The sequence below is a fragment of the Pelodiscus sinensis genome, chromosome 15 (genome assembly GCF_052426305.1).
Source record: "Pelodiscus sinensis isolate ZL-2025 chromosome 15, ASM5242630v1, whole genome shotgun sequence".
Classification (NCBI taxonomy): Eukaryota; Metazoa; Chordata; order Testudines; family Trionychidae; genus Pelodiscus; species Pelodiscus sinensis.
In genome coordinates, this window is record NC_143066.1 from 24,244,723 (window position 1) to 24,265,779 (window position 21,057).

General features: G+C 45.9%; 1 protein-coding gene across 1 annotated transcript; it reads right to left on the bottom strand.

Annotated features, from left to right (window-relative positions):
• Window positions 1–1,282: 1,282 nt before the first annotated feature.
• Window positions 1,283–11,072, bottom strand: LOC102461648 (zona pellucida sperm-binding protein 2-like). Its single transcript, XM_075899442.2, has 18 exons — window positions 10,961–11,072; window positions 10,795–10,871; window positions 10,511–10,594; window positions 10,340–10,434; window positions 9,681–9,836; window positions 9,086–9,130; window positions 8,053–8,217; window positions 7,118–7,214; window positions 6,645–6,826; window positions 5,378–5,507; window positions 3,922–4,103; window positions 3,746–3,837; window positions 3,530–3,654; window positions 2,942–3,131; window positions 2,349–2,484; window positions 2,174–2,267; window positions 1,554–1,643; window positions 1,283–1,467 (listed from the first exon to the last, which is right to left on the bottom strand). Exons 1-18 carry the CDS (start codon window positions 11,002–11,004, stop codon window positions 1,328–1,330), a joined length of 2,124 nt encoding a protein of 707 aa, XP_075755557.2. The 5' UTR covers window positions 11,005–11,072; the 3' UTR covers window positions 1,283–1,327.
• Between the last annotated feature and the right edge of the window lie 9,985 nt (window positions 11,073–21,057).

Consider the following 21,057-nt stretch of genomic DNA (forward strand, 5'->3'; position numbering starts at 1 on the left):
CTAGTAATTATGCCACATACTAGAAGTTAATGGCCAGCCTCACACTCCCCCCCCACAAGAGCCTGTTTGTCTAGCTCAGACTTTTTTCCTGGGGCATTTTAAACCCCCCCCCCACCACACACACCTTAGCTCAACCTTCACTGGAGTGCAGAGACTTAGTTCATGATAGCAGCAAGAAAGGGGAGTGGCTCAGCCCTTCCCTCGCCCCCCCCCCCCCCGGAGAGTCCTTGCACTGATTTTGTGCATAGATCCTTAATTAAGTAGGAACCTTACGTTTGCTAGCTTGAGGTAGGCTTTGGCTGTAAAAAAGGAGTTAGTCTTATATGGGCACAGTCACCCTTTTAGTCAGGCAAGGTGCTAAGGACTGGAGTGCAACTTGGAACAATAAGGTTTCACAAGGTTATTTTAGCAACATTGTATTGGGAAAGTTTACTTCTTTAGGTCTAGTTGCTTGCTGCTAACTGGAGGGTGAGGGAACGTCTAGGTTTAGGCAATTATCTAGTTTAGGCTAGTGGCTACTGGACCAGGTTTGCTTGCTATGGCAGCAGCATTGTTCAACACAGCTGGTCACAGGAGGCCAGAGAAATGTAAGCTAGCTTCAGGGCCCTTGAATTGGAGTATTGTGGCTACTACCTGCCAGAGTTTACTTTGGCTATGACAGGTGAGCCACACCTGAAAAGCCTTAGTCTAGCTGAATAGCACAGGACGTTTCTGGACAGCATAATGCTTCCTAGAAGCTCATCTCTCCTGAAGACTGCCCCAGAGAAACTTGTGCAGTGAGCCCATTTGCTTTTGTAATTTTCCCACACTGACCTATGCCATTAGGCATATACAAATCATGCTATTGCTATAAAGCACACAAAATGCTTTTAAATGTAATGCTAGTACTTGTGGACCTGGAGCTCTACTCCACTCCTGGCATGCATGCGGGCTTCTAGTGAGGGATGGATGGGCTGAGAGGAAACAGGTAGCTCTCCTAGCTCAAGGATTCACTCTCAAGTCTGTCCCCTTAATTATGGCATAAGGCACTGCTGTCTCAAAGGTGAGATCTTGCACCAAGTGAGCTTGGGATCATTGATCTACAGAAGGGTAGCTGACACCACACAAGAGCTTTCACCCCACTCCATTAGCTAGTTAGTAGGCAGCAGCTGTACAGGAGAAAATAGGTACAGCTGCCACAATGTTATTTCAGTTCAAGATTTTGGACACTGGGAGCTGCTAGTTTTGTCTTGGCTTGCTATCAAGCTTGCTGCTTCTTATAAAGAAAGAGTATACACCATGATTATGTGCATCCAGCAATTTATTTCCCTGTAACTCACTTAGTGACTCAGTTTACCATTACAGCATTTGTCCTTTTCAGGTTTTTAAAGACAGCCATTGATACCAGTGCTGTGGCCATCAAGCCAAGAATCACTGTAGTTGCTGTTGCAACTGTGGTCCATGCACTCTCTCTCAGGAGAGCTTCTTCTGTAGGGAGAAGAGTTGCCACAAATTAGGGACCAGAATATTTTGGAATAAGCACCAATAGGGGGAGAGAAGCATTTCTTCCATACCTTGGACTGAAGGCCATTGATCTGCCACTAGGAGAACAGCACCAGGTAAGCTTGCCACACCGGAGTTCTCTGCTTCCATGGCCACCACGTCTGCAAGAGACCAACCACTACAAATGAATCCCTTGCATAAATGGATCACACTGAAATCTACTCTAACCCAATCCAGCTTGGGAGATTGATTTTTAATAGCTCCTATTCCTGTCTATAAGACAAAGTCACGATCCAAACTACAAAAAGTCTGACACTGGGTTTTGTCTGAAAGAGGCAATGGAGGGTGCACAGAGTCTTTAACTAGGTAAGGCTGTTAGAGGGTAAGCTTGTCCTGTTAGCATTTAAGGAGACCAGTTAGTTATTGGCTACAATTGCAAGAAGGATGTACGGGTTGGACATTAGGGAGAGCCTCCTAAATAAGGGAAGTCAGCACTGAAGTGTGTTACCTACTGTTTGTGCAGCATTTTGACTGGTGGTTTAGTGACAGCTCAGGGTAGGCCAGTTAGTATTAGTCCTGCCTCAGTGCAGGCAGCTGGGCTAAATAGGGTTGGAAGGGATCTCAATAGGCTACTTTTCTGGATCGGTGTTCCAGCATGACATTCTAGTTGCCAGCTGTCATTAGCACCTACCTCGTTGGAATCTGGAAGGCCTAGGACATCTTGCTGAACACAGAGGGGAGTCTTGAAGCCTGTCACAGAGCAGAGCACTGCAGTGGAAGTAGACCTGGAGCAGAGATAAAGGAGAGACACTTGCAGCACAGGAAGCCCTAGCATTTAGCTCCTGCTAAGTGGGAACAGCACTTACTAGGCTAGTGAGAGCCTTGTCACCCGTCACAAAGGCAAAGGTCTTCACTTCAAATCTCTGGCGATAGTTGGGATAGCTGACTGCAAGGCCCACTGGATGGAACACAGTTCTGTAGTTGTCCAATTCATAGTCACACCTACAAATTAGGGAGTGGGGTGGAAGAGGATAATGAGAACCAGCTACTTGATAAGGCCAGAGTAAAACCGTGTCACTCACAAGGTTTGCTTCAGGACATTCTATGTTGAGGGTTTGTTGGGTGATTGATTAGATACTGTTTGGGGAGGTCTGCCTTAGCTTGCAGCCTGCATTAGAGCAGCTACTCATTGAGTCCAAACATTTGGAGGGTTGGAGTCACTCATCTGAGAACAATTATTTGGAGGTCTACTGTAAACACCAGAGTGTGCTTGACAGTGCTACAGTGACCAACACAGATCAACTCAGACATGGGAACAAACCATTATTGTCTATATGAAGCATCTGACAAGTCATGGTGCTCTCAGAGCTTTAACAACCCTTTGCATGGCATCTCAGGAAAATCCATCTCTTGCCATCATTGGCCTGCCCACCTTCCTACAGCAGTTGTAGACGCTTACCCATCCACAATAATGTTCCAGCGGGGCACAGAGCTCGGATCCTGTGATGCTGTTGCCCAGCAGTCATCCAGCACCAGTTTGATGTTTGGGTCATTGCGGTTTAGAACCTGCACTTCCAAGAAGATGGGTTGCTGCAGATGTTTCACAATAGGGTACTGGTCATCACTGTAGGGCTGCAGGTAGGAGTCATCTGAAAACCCCCAGAATGGTAGAGTTACATGGCAGGTAGGAATTCCTGCAGGAGAATTAGTCTAGAGACAGGACTAAGCTAGCTACCTAAGCAAGTCTGCTGTTTGCATGGCACAACTGGAGAATGCTTAGTTGTATACCATACAGAGCCTTAGGATGCTTCCTACTCTGCATGACTGGACAGCACCACTGGATTCCTCTATAGCAAGATCTATTAAGACTTATGCCACAGCTGTCTCAACAGGTAATAGCATGAATCCATGCAAAATCTTACCAGCTGTCAATCTAGCACCACTTCTGGCTAGTAAGGACTAAAGAGTTTCTTCCACCAGTCTGCCCACTCCAGAAGGAGCGGCTTTGTTTCTACCTTGGCTATTTGCAGCTAGGTGCAAGCTTTACCTGGATAGACCAGTAGGATCAGGGACAGAGGACCCTGGTTTATTGAAGATACTGGAGGAGGAAGACTGCTTATCCCAATGCTCATGGCTGCATCACCTCTTCTGTAGGTGCACGTGACAGTTAACCTGCAAGGCAGAATGCTCAGCAATAGGTTTGGCTTTTCAACTTGCCAGCTTCTGTTGTGGCTGGCGCTCACTGGAAGAATTGCAGACTGACCTGAGCTCACTGTCTCTTGAAATCCTGCGTGGTGGTAGATTGGCCCACAAGGCACGCACTTCGTTCTCGTAAATCATCCTTTCACCTGCAAACTATTATGCACAGGGGATACAAAAGGGTTAGGGGAATGTCCTGCCCCTGGGGTTCCTTTAACAGTCATTGTCCTGAACACTTACCCTCTGCCTTGTCCCACATCTGTTCATGGGGACATGAAACCGAACCATGTCATTAGAGGGAGACTTGAAGACTGGTTTGCATGCTGGATCTCTAAGCCGGATGGTGTCCAAGTCCAGGGCTGGTTGTGTCATGTCACTGAGGACTTCGAAGTCCATGTAGCCATCCTGAGTGCACACAGCAGCTGAAACATTCAAGGAGTCTGGAATGAGCTGCTGTAAAGAGGCTAACAGCCCCCACCTCAGTAGATGACAGACAACCTAAGCTAGTGAGTGGGCTGCATGTGGTCCTCCATCTCAGTGGAGCACAAGATTACCCTAGTCTGGAAGGCATGGACAGTTTTGCTAACTGCCATTGTATGCCTAGAATTTGTGCAGTGTTTCAGTTGACGCATAGCAGCCATTTGCTGAGGGAGTTCAGAGCTCACTGTCTGTTGTGCCACTAGCATGCACCTCACTTTGTGTGCCTTTGCTTTACATGGGCATCACTTCAGTAATGCCAGTAGGAAAGACTATGGAGGTGAAAGCCAGCAGAGTCTGGCAGCCTTACTGTTGCCTAAGAGCATGTCTCACAGGTCTTGCATAGAACCTCAAGGGGTCCACATGTGGCCTGCAGGGTGCCCAGCACTGAACTACAGAGTATGCTAGATGAGCTGTGTCCAGAGCCCTTCCCCCCACCCCTGACTGTATTAGGAGTGGTCCTGAACCTATTGGTCATTCCTTGCCTTCATTTTGAAGTGCACAACCTAGAAGGCAAAGGTCCGGCAGCAGCTCATGCCAGCAAGCTTAGGGCTCAGAAGCAGTGTTCTTTCTTACTACAGGACATGGAAGCTGAGGCCAGGCAGGAGACATCCCATTAGGAGTTTGGCAGGCCAGGAGAGTGGATATAGCTTTGAGTCAAGATTAGTGGCCTTATGGGTTAGAGGGAGAGCTGGTCAGATCTCTACCCTCAGGAGAGCCAAATACAATGGGCAAAGCTTCTGAGATGTAGGCAGCACATCCCATGAAGATGTTCACATGTAGCATGGAGGGGCAGGAGAAAGGCACAGCACAAGTGCTTTCATGTTCACATCAATACATGTTCAGTGAAGACTCCTACTTTGAAGGCATGAGGGTCCAGAGTGCAAATATGGGGACAGACTTAGGTCAGACACTCCCCCACACTAGGGAGTGGCATCTATTTTAAACAGAATTATGTGATTGAGCAGAGATGACAGAACCCCTCCTGCCCCCCACCCCTCCTGGAATTTTCTTGACAGATACTAGGAGTGTGCACCAGTTACCTCTAGAATTTGAGGTATGTTAGCTCAATGAATCTTTGGCTCCTGACCTCAGTTGAGTGATGGGTCTAGCCCATGTTCCCCTGCACTGAGGTGAAGGACATTCATAGAACAGCTGTTCCCTGAAGTTTGGAAGCCACAACAGAGAAGGAGTGGACAAGAAATGCATGTGGTCTCACCTATGGGTGTATGTTGGTCACAGGGACACTCTGGATATGTCACCATTGACACCATTTCTCCATGGACACTGAAAGTCAGCCTTAGCGATGCCAGGTATGACTGGAGTCCTAAGCAGCTCTCCTCATTCATCTGAAACAGAAGGAGACAGACCACATTTTATATCCAAGACTATCTATATAGGTAGTTCTGTTTATATTTGACCACAAGGTGATAATATGGCAGCCTTAGATTGTACTAATTTAGACTGAAGTGTTTTGTCTTGCTTAGTTACTTCATGGGATTTAGTAGGCTGGTTTAAAATTTGCTAATTCCTGCTTCTAATCATGTACTGACTGATCTTTAGGAGATCTTGGACCTGCCCAAAGCTTAGAATTAATCCTTCAACTATACCCTCAGCTCCAGAGAGCTAGAAGAATAATCCAGGCTACTGGACTGCTTACAAGTAGACCACAGCATGCTAGGTTCTGCCTTCAGCTATCCCTGCTCCAGAAAGATAGCAGTAATATTTGGGGGGGGGGGGGGGAGGGAGGGAAGAGGTCTAGATTTAGGCCCTACTCATTCTAGCCATTTGGTATATGGTAATTTCTTGGAAAGAGCAGTAGCTTCACAGATCATACCAGGATTACAATCCCTTCTTGGAGTTTGGGGGTGGGGGGGTGCAGCACTAGCAGATAGCCTGGTAACAGGATGCTAGCCTGGACAGAGAGATGGTCCAAAACAAGCAGCTCAGGTATGATGCAGTAGCAAGCGATAGTCTGAAAGGAAGCTTTGCTCAAATGGAAAGCAAGCAGTTTAAGCAGACCTAGTTGGAAAGGACTGTTGACAAGGAGCTTTGTTGCTGTAGCTAAGCCAGTGGGGGTTTCTGAAGTTGTAATGGTTTGATAAGGGCACTCTTGTGCAGGTGTGACATTTCCTAATTCTCACTACCAGGGTGAGTGAGCCAGATGCCAGTGTAACTGCCTGTAAGCAGATTTGAACTTGTGACAGAGCTTAGATAGGAGCCTCTACAGCTTGAACTATATAGCCACCTGGCTTGCAGCTTAGGCTGTAGACTTCACTTATCTCTTGCTGTAAGTGGTCTAAGTGCCACTACATGGGACAGTGACCCACACCCCATAGGTGTATGGGTTACACCAGCACTGAAGTAAGCCCTAGCAGTTGAGCCAATTGCACAAGTTAGGGGAGTCCATTTTCATCTATCAGTGGCCTGCATTTTTATTCCAGTTGTGACCATTCCTGAAAGGCTGCAGATTTTAGTGATCTTACTCTAGACTTCAGGATTCTTCTGTGGATGTGCAGCTTCACTCCCTTCCTCGTGTCCAGAGCAATCCCATTTGCTTGCAGTTGGTCCATGGGAATATTTCTGTTCTCTATACGCACAGCAGTCAGGGTCCCTGGGAAAGCTGGGATGGCAACAGTCATGTGTGTTGCATTGCAGGTTGCTGGGCCTGCAAAAAGAGCTTTGTCAGTATCTGTGGGAAGTTCTATCACCGTGTCATGATAGAAATCCCTCTAGAGCAGTGGTTCTCCAGCTTTTGGGGCTCTGCATAAATGCATGTAAAGGGCTCCAGAGCCCCAGTGGGCCACTGATTGTATGTGTTGTACCTATCAATGTTTCTAGTTTGTCAACCTTATGGAGCCCCTGGAGATGTCTTGGAGCCATGGGGCTCTGCGGAACAGTTTGAGAAACACTGCGCTAGAAGGAGGAGCAGCCAGATTCCTCTGAGGCCAAGTGTTACCTGGCGCACAGATCATTCTTGATTCCACAGTGAGTCGCTGATCAGGAGGCCCATACGAAAGCTTGAGTGCCACCATATATAGAATCTGGTTGTCTTGCTGCAGAGGGGACAAATGTGGTTGAGAACAGCAGGTTATTCAGAGTGAGGGTCCCAGTGTCAGGTATAAAGAGAGGTATAGTAAGAGTCTATTAAAATGTATAATGCTTCAGAAAACTGAGGTTGAGTAGTCTTGTAGTAGACTTCTGTTGGTGCAGAAAGTCAGTGTACTCCCTTGTACATTCTTTTCAAGAACTCTTGTGCATGCTCCATTCTAGAACCTCATGCACCATGTCGATTCATAGCAAGAAGCTAGAATACAGCTGCTCACTAGCCACATAGGCATACCAGGCATTCCCATTTTCAGAGGCCCTGATGGACTGCACACAGAGACTCCGCCTCATTTTACTGTTCCAATAGCTCAGGGGTTGCCAACCCATTTAAACAGCCAGAACAGCAGCGGAAAAAATGCGAGGAGCTGCTCCAGAATGGTCAAGAAAGAGCCCCCCAGAACAGAATTGTCAAGCAAAAACCAAACACAAAAACCCTTTTAAAAGTATTTTTAAAAAGAAAGGAGGCTGCCTCAGACAGCCACCATCTTGAAAACCCTGCAGCGCCGACCTGGTAAGCATAAGGAAAACCAGGGGTGAGCCAATGGGGGTTGTAGTGGGGGGCAGGGAGGGAAGAGGAGAGGAGACATGCAGGAGTGGCTTTGCGGACCACACTTTGGGGGGCAAGAGCAGCATGCGGCTCACAAGCTGCATGTTGGCCACGGCTGCAATAGCTCACGGCCAGTGAGCATCTGTAGCACCAGACATCTCATCCCTCTTTCTATTTGTAACTCTTGTATCTATGGCAAGTTTCCCCCCTTTGGCTTTGAGTAAGTATTGTGCACCTACTTTGTAGGATACGACTCCAGTAGCACCAAAAGAAGCCTGAAAGATGAGGTTGCTGCCATCAGCTAGGAATGTATATCCTTGCTGCATCGCTTGCCGAAGGCTTAGCCTGTGTGTTCTTGTTCCATCATCTATGGAGACTATCCAGGTCATCTGAGATTCTGCTGTCTGTAATTTAAGACTTCTAGTTAAGATAAACTTGTCTGACCTAAGTAGTATAAAGACTGTCAAGCTTAATCAAAACCTGGAAATAAATTAAAGGGTTCCAGTTTACTACTTTAGCAAGCGCCAAAGTTGTAGTTTCTGCACCCCTCTAAGCTATTTCTGCTTCATCTTGAGACCCTGTCAAGGCTCCTTCCCCATTCTGGCACAATAAATACAGAAGTGGGGGCCTGCAAAAGTACCTCAAAACCTATTTCCACACTTCAGTAAAGAAGCTGCTCCCAAAATCTTGACCTAGATTTTGGTGATAAATCTGCTGCCACCCCCAAGTAATAAACCCATCAGGGAGAGATCACTTGGGAATCACCACCCCTGGAGTACAAGCCAAGGCCAAAAAAAATTAACCAATACTGGGTTAATTAAAAAGGGAGAGAAAGAACTTTTGTCACCACAATATTCCTGTTGCAAGCATAATATCTAGATGGAAGAGTAACAAGGTAATATACTCATGGAGGCAAACCCACTATGGGCCAGGAGCTTAGTTATAAAGGAGGGCAAAATCCATTTTGAATGCAGACATCAGATCCCATTTCCCCCAACCATAAAATGGATTGATTTAAACGTTTACTCTTCGGTAAGAAGGGTAAAGAGTCTATTCATGGAGGGAGACAGTCTGACTCCCTCAGTAGCTGGAGAGAAACTGTCCAGGACAAAGGAGGGAGAAACCAAACATTCCTTTGTCCCAGTTGGAAATTCCTTCCTACATTCCTATTGGCTGAATCTACCTGACTTAGGTAAGGTTAACCCCTTAATTCCCAGGCTACCCCTCATGATCATGACAGAACCCAACTCCCATTTGACAGAACACATTTACCATATGTTCATCAGCAAAACCAGGAATGAGTCTTGGGAATACAACCTGAAAGAATGGGAGAACAGCTGGTTAGGACCCTTACACAAGCAAACTTTCAATCAATGTTACGAGCCTCCAATTCAGTACAGAAATGGAAGCTTGAGCAGAATCCTATGATGGGTATTGCAATGACTAATGTCCAGAGATGTTTTTGAAGGACATGATGAAGAGGCACGTGAGTGGAAACAAAAGCCGTAAATGCTCTTTCACCTTGTATAGATTATACATCTCTGCCCAGATTGAGAACTACTGATCATTGGGCAATAAGTGTCTGTACACTCTGGTAAGCTACACCAAGCCCAGCCAGGGAAGCTAATAGAAGTACACAAATGAGTCAAAGGTAACTAGTTTCACAGATTAGGAACTATAGTTCCATGGAGTCTTCCCCGAGGCCAGAAGAGGAAAGCCACCCGTCATTCTGCAAGTCAGTTCGTGGGCCTTACTCCCACCCCACAGAGAAGAGTCTACAGATACAGAGGATATTGAATTCTCAGTCTCATTCTGTACAACTCAGCTCATTCAGGTTGCCAAGGGATTGTTGAGCTGCCCCACTTACTGCCATGAAGTCTTTAGTACAGTTTGTAGCTCCTGTAAAAACAGTAGGGATGACATCTGCTTGAAGAGCATCACAGCCAATACTGTAGGTTACATTCTTGTCCCCTGCAACTGTCTTGTTCTGCAGCAGCTTTACTCGCAGCTGGTGTTGGCCATGCTGAAGCAAGAGAACCCACTGGTCAGAGTAAGATATGGTGGCAAAGTTACCTCTTATAATCAATTACAGCCCTCACAGGTTGTATGAGAAAGTTGCAAGTTTTCCCCTACATCTGAAACTGTTTATAGAAGTTGCAGAAGTCACTTCAACCTCCCTGAGTAAGCAGCTTTATTTGTTGGGAGCCATTTTGATTAAGTCAATATTATACTTCTCAGAAGTATCAGATATAGGTTGACTTAACCCATGGCATGCAAGAATCTGTATCTCTGCTTTTACATCCCCCCAAAGAAACTAGCTTCAGGAATTGATTTCTGGGCTGTCTCATTAGTTCTGGATCATTTCTGAGATATTCCAGAGGCAAGAAAGAGTATTACCAGAGAAAGATATAGTACATTACAGACACCACTAGGTCTGGTTTTGCATGAACATGCTGTTATTTATGAGTAGCTCTGTTACCAAGGACCCAGTATCAAAATGTTCCTAAAGCAGAGGGACAGTTTTACCTCTAGTCTAGTGCAGTTCACATACAGAGCAGTTAGCATCAGCATCTCATAATCCACCATGTAGACACAGTTTGCAATCTCTTCTCCATTTGCATCTGAAAAGAGGCAACTGGTCAGTTTTGCAGCTAGAAGTGGCCTGGAGAGGCCAGCTAGACATGCAGAAATACATACCAACTACATGCGCCTGCCAGAAGCTGCTACTAAGTTCCCTGGGAAACCCAATGAGCAGTTTGTCAGCATGACAAGACACTGTCCCTACAAGAAGAAGTGCACAGTTAGTCCATCACTAACTCCTTTCAACAGCCAGAATGATGATCATTCAGTGTTAAAATGTTACTGCCCACTCAACAACTCTCTCAATTCACTGAGAGATAGTTCTGAGCACAGCCAAGGATCAAGCCTAATTATTTAGCCTACTGAAAAGTCCACCACACTCAGGAGAAAGCCCTGGTTACCTGGGAAGTGCAGAATCATGGAGCTAGCAACACCAGTTGTCAAGGGCACCATAAGGCAACCAAGCAAAAGAAGCAGCCTGCAAACAAGACAGAAGAGGCTCAGAAGCCACCACAGCATCCAGAACACCTTCCCCACTCCCCCCATACAAACCTCCTCTCCCCTTACCCCATGCTGCAAGAACAGCTCAGCTGCAATACAAATAACCTCATAGCTAAAACCCCAGCCACAACTGAACTCACAGTGAGCTGAGCTGAAGGGGGTTATATAGGAGGGGCTGCAATCCTAGCCCAGAAACAGCCCATGGAAAACACCTGTGGGATACTTCCTCCTCATCTGCTAGCAGCTGCCTCCGAGGCTGATGGTTTGCACCTGCCCCTGCTCTCTGCTGCCATTAGTGAGGAGCGGGCAGGTTAAGGACCCAGCTCCTTTTTCAAGGGGATTTTAAATCTCTTTGCATCGTTTCCTGTTTTTTCCCCACTTTTCATTTTAATTGACTGTAGGAGCCACATTTCCTTTCCCCTGCTCTCCCACTGCCTTTCTCCCTCTGCGGGAAGATGGTGGTAAAAGTAACTGATGTGCTAGAAAAAGATGAACACTGTGTACTGCAGCCCTAGGCTCCCCGAACCTATTGCTGCTTAACTAGGACAACACTTGGCATGGCTTTGCTCCTCTGCCACTAAACAGCCCTGTGTTCAGCTATGGGGTTTGTAGGGCATCCCATTGTTGGCAGCAAGTCCCAGTAGCTCTCCATTGCCAGGGTAGGTCTGTTCAGGAGGGACTGTTTCCCATAAGTGTTACTAGTGTCAATGAATCCTCTCAACCTTCTGGAAATAGAGGAATAGTTCTTGTCAGCATTAATCTGTAGGATTTTAAAGGCCCAGGAACCATTTATTAAACCCCATTCAGTGGATGGGGAAAAGTGAGACAGAAAGTGATCTGCATACAAACATTTATTAATTAGTGCTTGCTTTATGGTAGCACCCTTGCCCACCTGGCTCCTTATTTTATGGCAGTGTAACTACCACCTGGCAGATTTGAACCTGGGACCCTGGAGTTTCATGCAGGAGCTGCTACAGGTTACACTATAAATCCAGCTGGGTCTCAGCTCAGGCTGTACAGCTCCATTGTTCTTTTCTCTCACTGTAAGTGGTCTAAGCACCACTACATGAAACAATGAACCATACTAGGGCTATATCTACACTTGTGGCTTCTTGCGGCAGAAATATGCAAATGAGGCTAAGCGTGGAATATCGCTGAGCTTCATTTTGCATATCGCAATTTTTGCAGAAGAGGCTCTTGAGCCAGAAGGAGCTGTTTATTCCTGAAAATAATCGACATAATCGCATCGTGCAAGAGGGGTTTTCTTGCACAAGGGGCAGTGTAGACAGCTCCTTCTGGCACAAGAAACTCTTCTGCAAAACTGGCAGCTCATTAGGTATGCAAATGAGGCTAGGCGATATTCGATGCTTAGCCTCATTTGCATATTTCTGCTGCAAGAAGCCACGAGTGTAGACATAGCCTAGGGCTACATCTAGACTGGCCCCTTCTTCGGAAGAGGCATGCTAATTTCTAACTTTGGAATAGGGAAATCTGCGGGGGATTTAAATATCCCCCGCGGGATTTAAATAAACATGGCCACCGCTTTTTTTCTGGCTTGGGGAAAAGCCGGAAAAGAGCGTCCAGACTGGCGCGATCCTCCGGAATAAAGCCCTTTTCTGGAGGATCTCTTATTCCTCAGGTAGGAAAAGAGCGTCCAGACTGGCACGATCCTCCGGAATAAAGCCCTTTTCCGGAGGATCTCTTATTCCTCAGGTAAGAATACCTGAGGAATAAGAGATCCTCCGGAAAAGGGCTTTATTCCGGAGGATCACGCCAGTCTGGACGCTCTTTTCCGGCTTTTCCTCAAGCCGGAAAAAAAGCGGCGGCCATGTTTATTTACATCCCGCGGGGGATATTTAAATCCCCCGCGGATTTCCCTATTCCAAAGTTAGGAATTAGCATGCCTCTTCCGAAGAAGGGGCCAGTCTAGACACAGCCTAGGTGTGTGGGTTACAGTAGTACCCTTGCCCACCTGCCACGCAGCTCCTGTGACCATGGTCCCATAGGGCTAGGTGCTGTATGAATGCAGTGAGCCGCAGTCCCTAGCCTAAAGACTTTACTATCTAAACAGACCCCAGAGAAGAAGGGTAGGAGAAAGGAAGGATTATTATCCGCATTTTTACAGATAGAGGTCTGTGTTAGAGTGATTTATGCTTTGGTCACACAGGAGGCTTAGAAAAGAGCTAGTACCTGAACACAGATGCTTTACTAGGACGATTGGCCACAAGCCAGTGGCAGAACTACAGCAGTATCCAGGGTCCTGTTATGGCGTTGCCTGTACTGACCACTGGACTGGTATTGAATGTAGCCCCAGTTCTACAATTTATTCATAGTCCCATAGTGCCTTGGAGTCCTCATTATGGGTCTGGACCACAATGTGCTAAGCACTGTACAAACATAAAACCAAAAAACAGCTCCTGCCACAGAAAACTGATAGCTTAAGCATAAGAAAGGAGACAAGCAGAGGACGTAGTTGGTTAGGTGAATACAAGGAAACCTGGAAACAATGTTTCTCAACATGGAAGGCGGGGGTTTCAGCATGCCAGCAACTGAAGTGTTGTCAGGTCTTTTAAAGGTACCACAGTACAAGAGACTTTGGGGAGAGATTAGCTAGGGAACAAAGGGGGAGGGATAGCTCAGTGGTTTGAGCATTGGCCTGCTAAATCCAGTGTTATAAGTTCAATCCTTGCAGAGGCCATTTGGGGCAAAAAATTTTCAGGGATGGTACTTGGTACTGCTGTGAAGGCAGGGGACTGGACTTGATGACCTTTCAAGGTCCTTTCTAGCTCTAGGAGATAGGCAATCTCCATTATAATTAATAAAGAGGTAACTTTGTGATGTTTATGGGGGGCTCCTCTGAGGTGTTAGGAGCACCACATGGGAGAAATCACACATTCTTGTTTCAAAATGTAACACATAGACAGTTGAAGGACATTTTAGTGATAAGAACAAAAGAACGGCCATACTGGGTCAGACCAAAGGTCTATCTAGCCCAGTATCCTGTCTACCGACAGTAGCCAATGCCAGATGCTCCAGAGGAAGGGAACATAACAGGTAACCCTCACATGACCCCTCTCCTGTCATCTATTTCCAGACAAACAGAAGCTACATTGTGATCTCCATAATATAGCTCCAACATCAGTTTGACGTTATATCTCTGCTCTGAAACCAAAACAAAGAGGCTGTGTCTAGACTGCATCCCTTTTCTGTAAAAGGGATGCAAATTAGACACATCGCAATTGCAAATGAAGCGGGAATTTAAATCCCCCCCCCACACTTCATTTGAATAAACATGGCTGCCACTTTTTTCTGGCTCGGAGCTTTGCCAGAAAAAAGCACCAGTCTAGACAGGGATCTTTCAGAAAATAAAGCCTTTTCCGAAAGATCCCTTACTCCTCTTAAAAAAGGGGGGGGGAGTAGCTCAGTGGCTTGAGCATTGGCCTGCTAAACCCAGGGTTGAGAGTTCAATCCATGTGAAGGCCATTTGGGGCAAAAATTTGTCAGGGGTGGTACTTAGTCCTGTTGTGAAAGCAGGGGACTGGACTCAATGATCCTCCAAGGACTGTTATAGGAGATAGGCAATCTCCATTAATTTATTTTATTTAAGATCCACATCTAGACTGGCGCTTTTGTCCAGCAAAGCTCGAAGCCGGAAAAAAGCAGCAGCCATGTTTATGCAAATGAAGCAGGGGGGATTTAAATCCCCACTTCATTTGCAATTGTGATGTGTCTAATTTGCATCCCTTTTACAGAAAAGGGATGCAGTCTAGACTCAGCCAGAGTGTAGGAAAATTCAGAGTCATGGTGGAAGGAGATGACAAGTGGGATTCTGCAGGAATCAGTTTGGAGATTGTTCTGTTCAATATCTTCATCAACAACATGGCTATTAGCATAGAGAATACACTTATAAAGTTTGTGGATGATACAAGGCTGCTGTGAAGATGTAGCCTAAGGGTATGAATCAACAGTGTGACACTATTGCAAAAAAACAACAACACATAATTCTGGGATGCATTAACAGGAATATTGTGAGCAAGACATGAAAAGTCATTCTGCCACTCTACTCTGTGCTCATGGGCAGCAGATGAAGACTCAGCTGGGGAAGGAAAGCCAAAGCCCACCCTTTTACCTGAAGCCACATCCCTTCCCTGAGATCATGCCCCTTCCACACCACCCTCTCCCCACCACAGCCAAGCCCCTCCCAACCCCAGCTGAGGGCCAGGGCTGCCACACCACAGCCCCAGCCCTCCCTTGCCACCATGGAGCCAGGCTACTGTATGGTCTCAGCCTTTCCTGGCTGCTGGGGAACTAGGCTGCTGTGCAGCGAGATGCAGCACAGCCCCAACACTTCCCAGGTGGCTGGGCAGCATAGGCAATTTTGGGAAGGCAATGCCTTACCTTGCTTACATTACCCACCGCCCATGCCTGTGCTGATTAAGCCTCAACTGGAGTGCTGTGTCCAGCTCTAGTCACCATATTTCAGGAGAGAGGTGGAGAAATTGCAGAAGGTCCAATGAGAACAACAAAAATGATGAGAGGTCTAGAAAACGTGGCCTATGATGGAAGGCTAAAAGAACTGGATTTGTTTAGTTTGGAAAAGAGAAGACTGAGAGGGGACATGATAACAGTTTTCAAGTATCTAAAAGGGTGTTACAAGGAGGAGGGAGAAAAATTATTCTCCTTAACCTCTGATGATAGGACAAGGAACAATGGCCTTAAATTACAGGGAGGGAGGTTCAGGTTGGACATTACAAAAAACTTCCTGGCAGGGTAGTTAAGCACTGGCATGAATTGCCTAGGGAGGTTGTGGAATCTCCATCCCTGGAGATTTTTAAGACCAGGTTAGATAAACAGCCCTCACGGATGAGCTAGATGATACTTGGTCCAACCATGAATACAGGGGACTGGATCTGATGACCTCTCAGGGCCCCCTCTAGTTCTTATATTCTATGATTCTTACAGCCGTAAGGCCCAAACCCTTACAGGTAATTCTCATTAAAAGAAATGGGATTTAGGCACCTCAGCCTTTGAGGATCTGGGCCTTGCTGGCTAGCTTGGCTTTGCATGCTAGAACTTTGTTCAGTAAAAAGTATTTACAATGGAAATGCCAACAGCAGTGGGAGGAGTGATGCTGCTATAGAAATCCTTCACATATCCAGCTTCCTAAAAAGTAGCTTTAAAAACACACAACTTCTAGTGCCTCTTTTTTATACAGGAGCCAATGATTCCATATAGGCCTCTAATTCTGCTGCTAATAGTGCAGCTAGGCTGTGTCTACATTGGCACGATCTTGCACCAAAGCAGCTGCTTTTGCACAAAAACATGCTGCCTGTCGACACTGGTGGGGAGTTCTTGCACAAGAACACTGACGTTCTAATGTGTGAAATCAGTGCTTCTTGAGCAAGAACTATGATGCTCCCACTCAGGAATAAGCCCTCTTGTGCAAGAGGCCAGTGTAGACAGGCAACATGAATTTCTTGCGCAAGCAAGCCCGCTGGTTAAAATGGCCATCGGAGCTTTCTTGCGCAAGAGAGCGTCTACACTGGCACGGATACTCTTGTACAAAGGCACATGCCAATGTAGACGCTCTCTTGCGCAAATACTTTAATGCTTGAACTCTTGCATTAAAGAGTATTTGTGCAAGATTATACCAATGTAGACGTAGCCCCATTGTCCACACCACTACTCTACAGAAATAAATTATGTGCCTGGCTGCTCCCATTATATTCTTCACCTTTCTAGAGCTTGCTATTTCCCTTTAGCAGTTATTGGCTTTATCAGGCATTAAAGGTACATAGTTACCTGCAGAAGGGGCCCCTAAAGTGCACTGCTCATGAATTAAACAGAGCAGTGGTTTTTAGCCTAGGACCTGTGGACATTTGTGGGATCCTGCCAATGCCTAGGAGTCCATTGACAATATCTAAGGGCATGGTGTACACTGCAGGGTTAAAGCTAAAATAAGCTACACAACTTGAGCTATGTCAATTGCATAGTTTGAGCTTATTTTGTCTTTTGGTGCTGTCTACACAGCATGAAGTGTGAAAGTTCATTCAGACTTCCCTTATTTCTTGTAAAATGAGGGTTACAGGAGTCAGAGTAAGAAGTCCTCCAGCCTGACATTACGTTGAAATAAGTGCTTGTAGTAAACCAACTTTTAGCAAATATACCCCGCACCCAAATATACCCTGCGGTTTTTGCAGTTTGAGTAAAAAAAATCTTGTATACGCGTGGGAGGAAATTAGCCACCCTCGGGACAGGGGAGCACTCACCTCACCTGGTTCCCGCACAGCCGCACAACCTGCAGGTGGGGGAATGAGAGTGCTCCCTCACCCCTTCCTGCGGCTGCGCAGACTGTAGCTTCTGGGTGGGGGAGCGCTTACCTCACGGTTCCTGCACAGCTGCAGGAAGGGGCAGGGGGAGTGCAGGAACCGGGAGATGAGCGCTCCTATGCCCAGAGGCTAGGTGAGTAAAAAAATTTTGTATAGCCCACGGGGGGGGGGGGGGGGGAGGGGGGAGGGAGGGGCTTGTAAAAATGTATATAACCTGCAGGTTATTTTTTCTAAAATACAGTAGATGTGGACTATGTTATTCTGAAATAACACTGCTGTGTAGATGTAGGCTAAGAGTCCGGGAAAAGGTGCCTATGCACAGTTTAACGTATCTGAATACCATCACCTACAGGTCAAAACCTGGAAGTGTTGTCATTACCCCCAAAAGGCCACAGCAGAGCACACACTTTACCACTTGTTCCCTAAACATCTGAGGCGTGTGCTACATTTATAGATAATTTCTGTTGTGTCAGTTTTCAGCCTAAAACTGTGACAGGAGACCGTAGATTACAGGTTGAATTTCTGTAGGGACCCAGCCTTCCATTTGAAATTTTTTTAGGGGTTGGGAAGGATACATCTAGACTATGGGGTTTTTTTTAAAAAAAATAGTACTGAATGTGCATATCTTAGCACTTTTTCAAAAGCAGGTTTTTATAGAGAGTCTTTTTTGGGGAAAAAGCCATATATATATATATATATATATATATATATATATATATATATATATATATAAATTAAAAGAGCATTTTGAAATGGTTTTTTCCAAAAAACCACATCGACGACTTTTGAAAAAGCGATTGGAAGATATGCTAGTGTCATGCTAGTTTGCATATCTCCTTTAAAAAACAAAAAAAAACCCCACAGTCTAGACTTACCCTCAGTGGAAAACCACTGAGCTAGAGAAAATGTAGCTTTGCCTGTGTCAAGGCTTCTTCCCCACTCTGGCATGATAAATACAGAAGTGGGGGCCTGCCAATGTACCCCACAACCTTATCTTTCCAGGTTTTGGTATAAAACTCCCCAATCCCCCCCCCAAAAAAATAAATCTACTGCCACTCCCCAAGTAATGATAAGGAAACTAGTGAGAGACTACTGGGAAATCTCAGCCCCAAAAGTAAAACCTGGTTAGTAAAAAGAAGAGAGAAATAACTTTCCTCATCACCACAATATTCCTGTTATAAGCATAATGACTATTAATATACTCAGTGTGTGATCTGCCTGGGCCAAGAGCTTAGTTACTTTAATAATAATAATAATAAAAACACCACCCCCATTTTTAAATCCACAGACATCAGATTCCCACTCCCAAACTTTACCCTACTTACAGATAATTAAGAGTTTTTTCTGGGAAACAGACATGATGCCTGTCCCAGGACAAAGGAGGGGAAAACCAAAGATTCCTTTGTCCCAGTTTGAAATTCCTACCTACATTCCTATTGGCCAACTCTACCTGACTTAGGTATAGTTAACCCCTTAGTCCTCAGGCTGCTGGCCATCTCTCACGATAGCCTGTAAGGGCAGTAGTGGTGTGGGGGAAGGAAAAGGAGATGAGAGAATTCCTGTCCCCCCCCTTGTGTAGCTAGTTACAAAAATATAAGTTTGAGAGATAGACAGAGCATTAATCCTGCAAAGCCAGAGGACCCCCCCCCCCCAAAAAAGGTAGAGGGAAAACCAAGTCAATGCTAGTTTTTATTGCTCCCCATGCATTTTCTTTTGACTAAATGAGTAGGAGACTGCACCTCACACCAACTTACTTTATTTCCTGTTAGAAGAAAGGCCTGTGATGAAGGAGTTGTTTTTGTAGTAGAGGTATGAGTCACAAAGCAGGTGGGAGGACCATCCCCTCCATTCACAAAATGGGAGATATTTACTCTGGTCCCTTCATATAACAGCCAGAGCAGCTGCAGCTATGTTCATACACTCACCTGAACAAATCACATGCAGCAATTGGATAAACCTGTCATTTGCACCAGACCATGCACCGCTCCACTCCATCACTGCTTTCCCATCCACAGCAAGCCCTTAGGGCAGTATCACATGCAGGTTGCTAGGTTTTTTGGTACAGTACCTGTGATGTCAAACCTAAACAATGCATTCTGCTATTCACATAGTAAGTCTGGCTGAAAGTGGATGTGGATTAGTTTTGACCTGGTACTGTGAGAATCAGTTAGTGCTGCCAGACTCTTGAGCTGGGGAAAGAAGCTGCCTCACCTCGATAGAAAAACAGTAGGAAGGACTAGCATCCAGTGTTTTGGCGCACAGCTGCCCGACCTTGGTTATAGGCTGTCCATGACTATAGGCAGAGCTGTTTACATGGACAAGCTACCTAGATCAAAAATAGCGGTGAGGAGTCCTCAGATGGTATTATGTTTCACATGACCCCATTAGACTATCAGAGGGTATGCTGCTTTCATCTGCCAAGATAACAGGGCTACTGCGGCTCATAGAATCATAGGACTGGAAGGGACCTCGAGAGGTCATCGAGTCCAGCCCCCCGCCCTCAAGGCAGGACCAAGCTCCGTCTACACCATCCCTGACAGATGTCTATCTAACCTGTTCTTAAATATCTCCAGAGAGGGAGATTCCACCACCTCCCTTGGCAATTTATTCCAATGTTTGACCACCCTGACAGTTAGGAATTTTTTCCTAATGTCCAATCTAAACCTCCCCTGCTGCACTTTAAGCCCATTACTCCTTGTCCTGTCCTCAGAAACCAAGAGGAACAAATTTTCTCCTTCCTCCTTGTGACACCCTTTTAGATATTTGAAAACCGCTATCATGTCCCCCCTTAATCTTCTTTTTTCCAAACTAAACAAGCCCAGTTCATGAAGCCTGGCTTCATAGGTCATGTTCTCTAAACCTTTAATCATTCTTGTCGCTCTTCTCTGTACCCTTTCCAATTTCTCCACTTCTTTCTTGAAATGTGGCGCCCAGAACTGGACACAGTACTCCAGCTGAGGCCTAACTAGTGCAGAGTAGAGTGGCAGAATGACTTCACGAGTTTTGCTTACAACACACCTGTTGATACAACCTATCTGTTCAATAATAGTTGTACTGCAATCTATCCATGAATGCTTGAAGCGTATGCATTACCTCTAGCAAAATGACATTTGCCTGAGACTAGCATTACTCCTCCCTCCCCCCCACACCATTCAAACTGATACTGACTGAGATAGTGGCACTTGGGAGGGTGGGGGTGGCCTGCTGTCACTTAACACAGACTAACTGCCAACAGCATCATCAGGCCTCCTGCTGCAGTCCTTAGAGCAAGGAAAGTGGTTCTCCTCCCCCCCCCCCCCCCCCAACACAGATAAGCAGGTGGTAGAGGGAAGAATCTCCACAGAAGCCCCCTCAGATTCTGCCAGCAGCCCTTCTGTTGGCTGTCCAATAGCAGAAGCAATGGAGTAGGATTTGTCTCAGGAATCATTTATGTAAAGAATCTTCAGGCAGCTGCAGGGAGCTTAATTGAGTAGAACTATGAATTTGGTACCTACACTGTTTCAGAAAAAACCCACTATTTTGAAGTGTTAGTATTTCTTCCTTGAATTAGGTAATAAGCTTTTTTTTTTTTAAAGCTTCCCCACATAGAAAGGGTACATAGGCATCCTGATACTGGGTTTGAGCTACTGACAAGCCCCAGAAGAAAGGAGCCTTATGTTAATGATGGCAGTCAGATTTGTTTTTCCCGGAATGTTAAGACACATTAAGACTGTCAGCTAGACACTTGGCTCAGCCTTGTTTGTAGTGCAGATACATCTACATAACATGAATTCTTCATTATCATGCTACAACTGCTGCCCTTATGAAAGTGTTTTCCTGCTGATTTTTTGCTGG

Coding starts and splice junctions, on each gene's coding strand:
- LOC102461648 (XM_075899442.2), bottom strand. CDS start 11,004: ATGAGGTTATTTGTATTGCAGCTGAGCTGTTCTTGCAGCATGGG. Junction 10,872..10,960: donor AGCTGTTCTTGCAGCATGGG/GTAAGGGGAGAG, acceptor TCTTGTTTGCAG/GCTGCTTCTTTTGCTTGGTT. Junction 3,838..3,921: donor GATGTGGGACAAGGCAGAGG/GTAAGTGTTCAG, acceptor TGTGCATAATAG/TTTGCAGGTGAAAGGATGAT.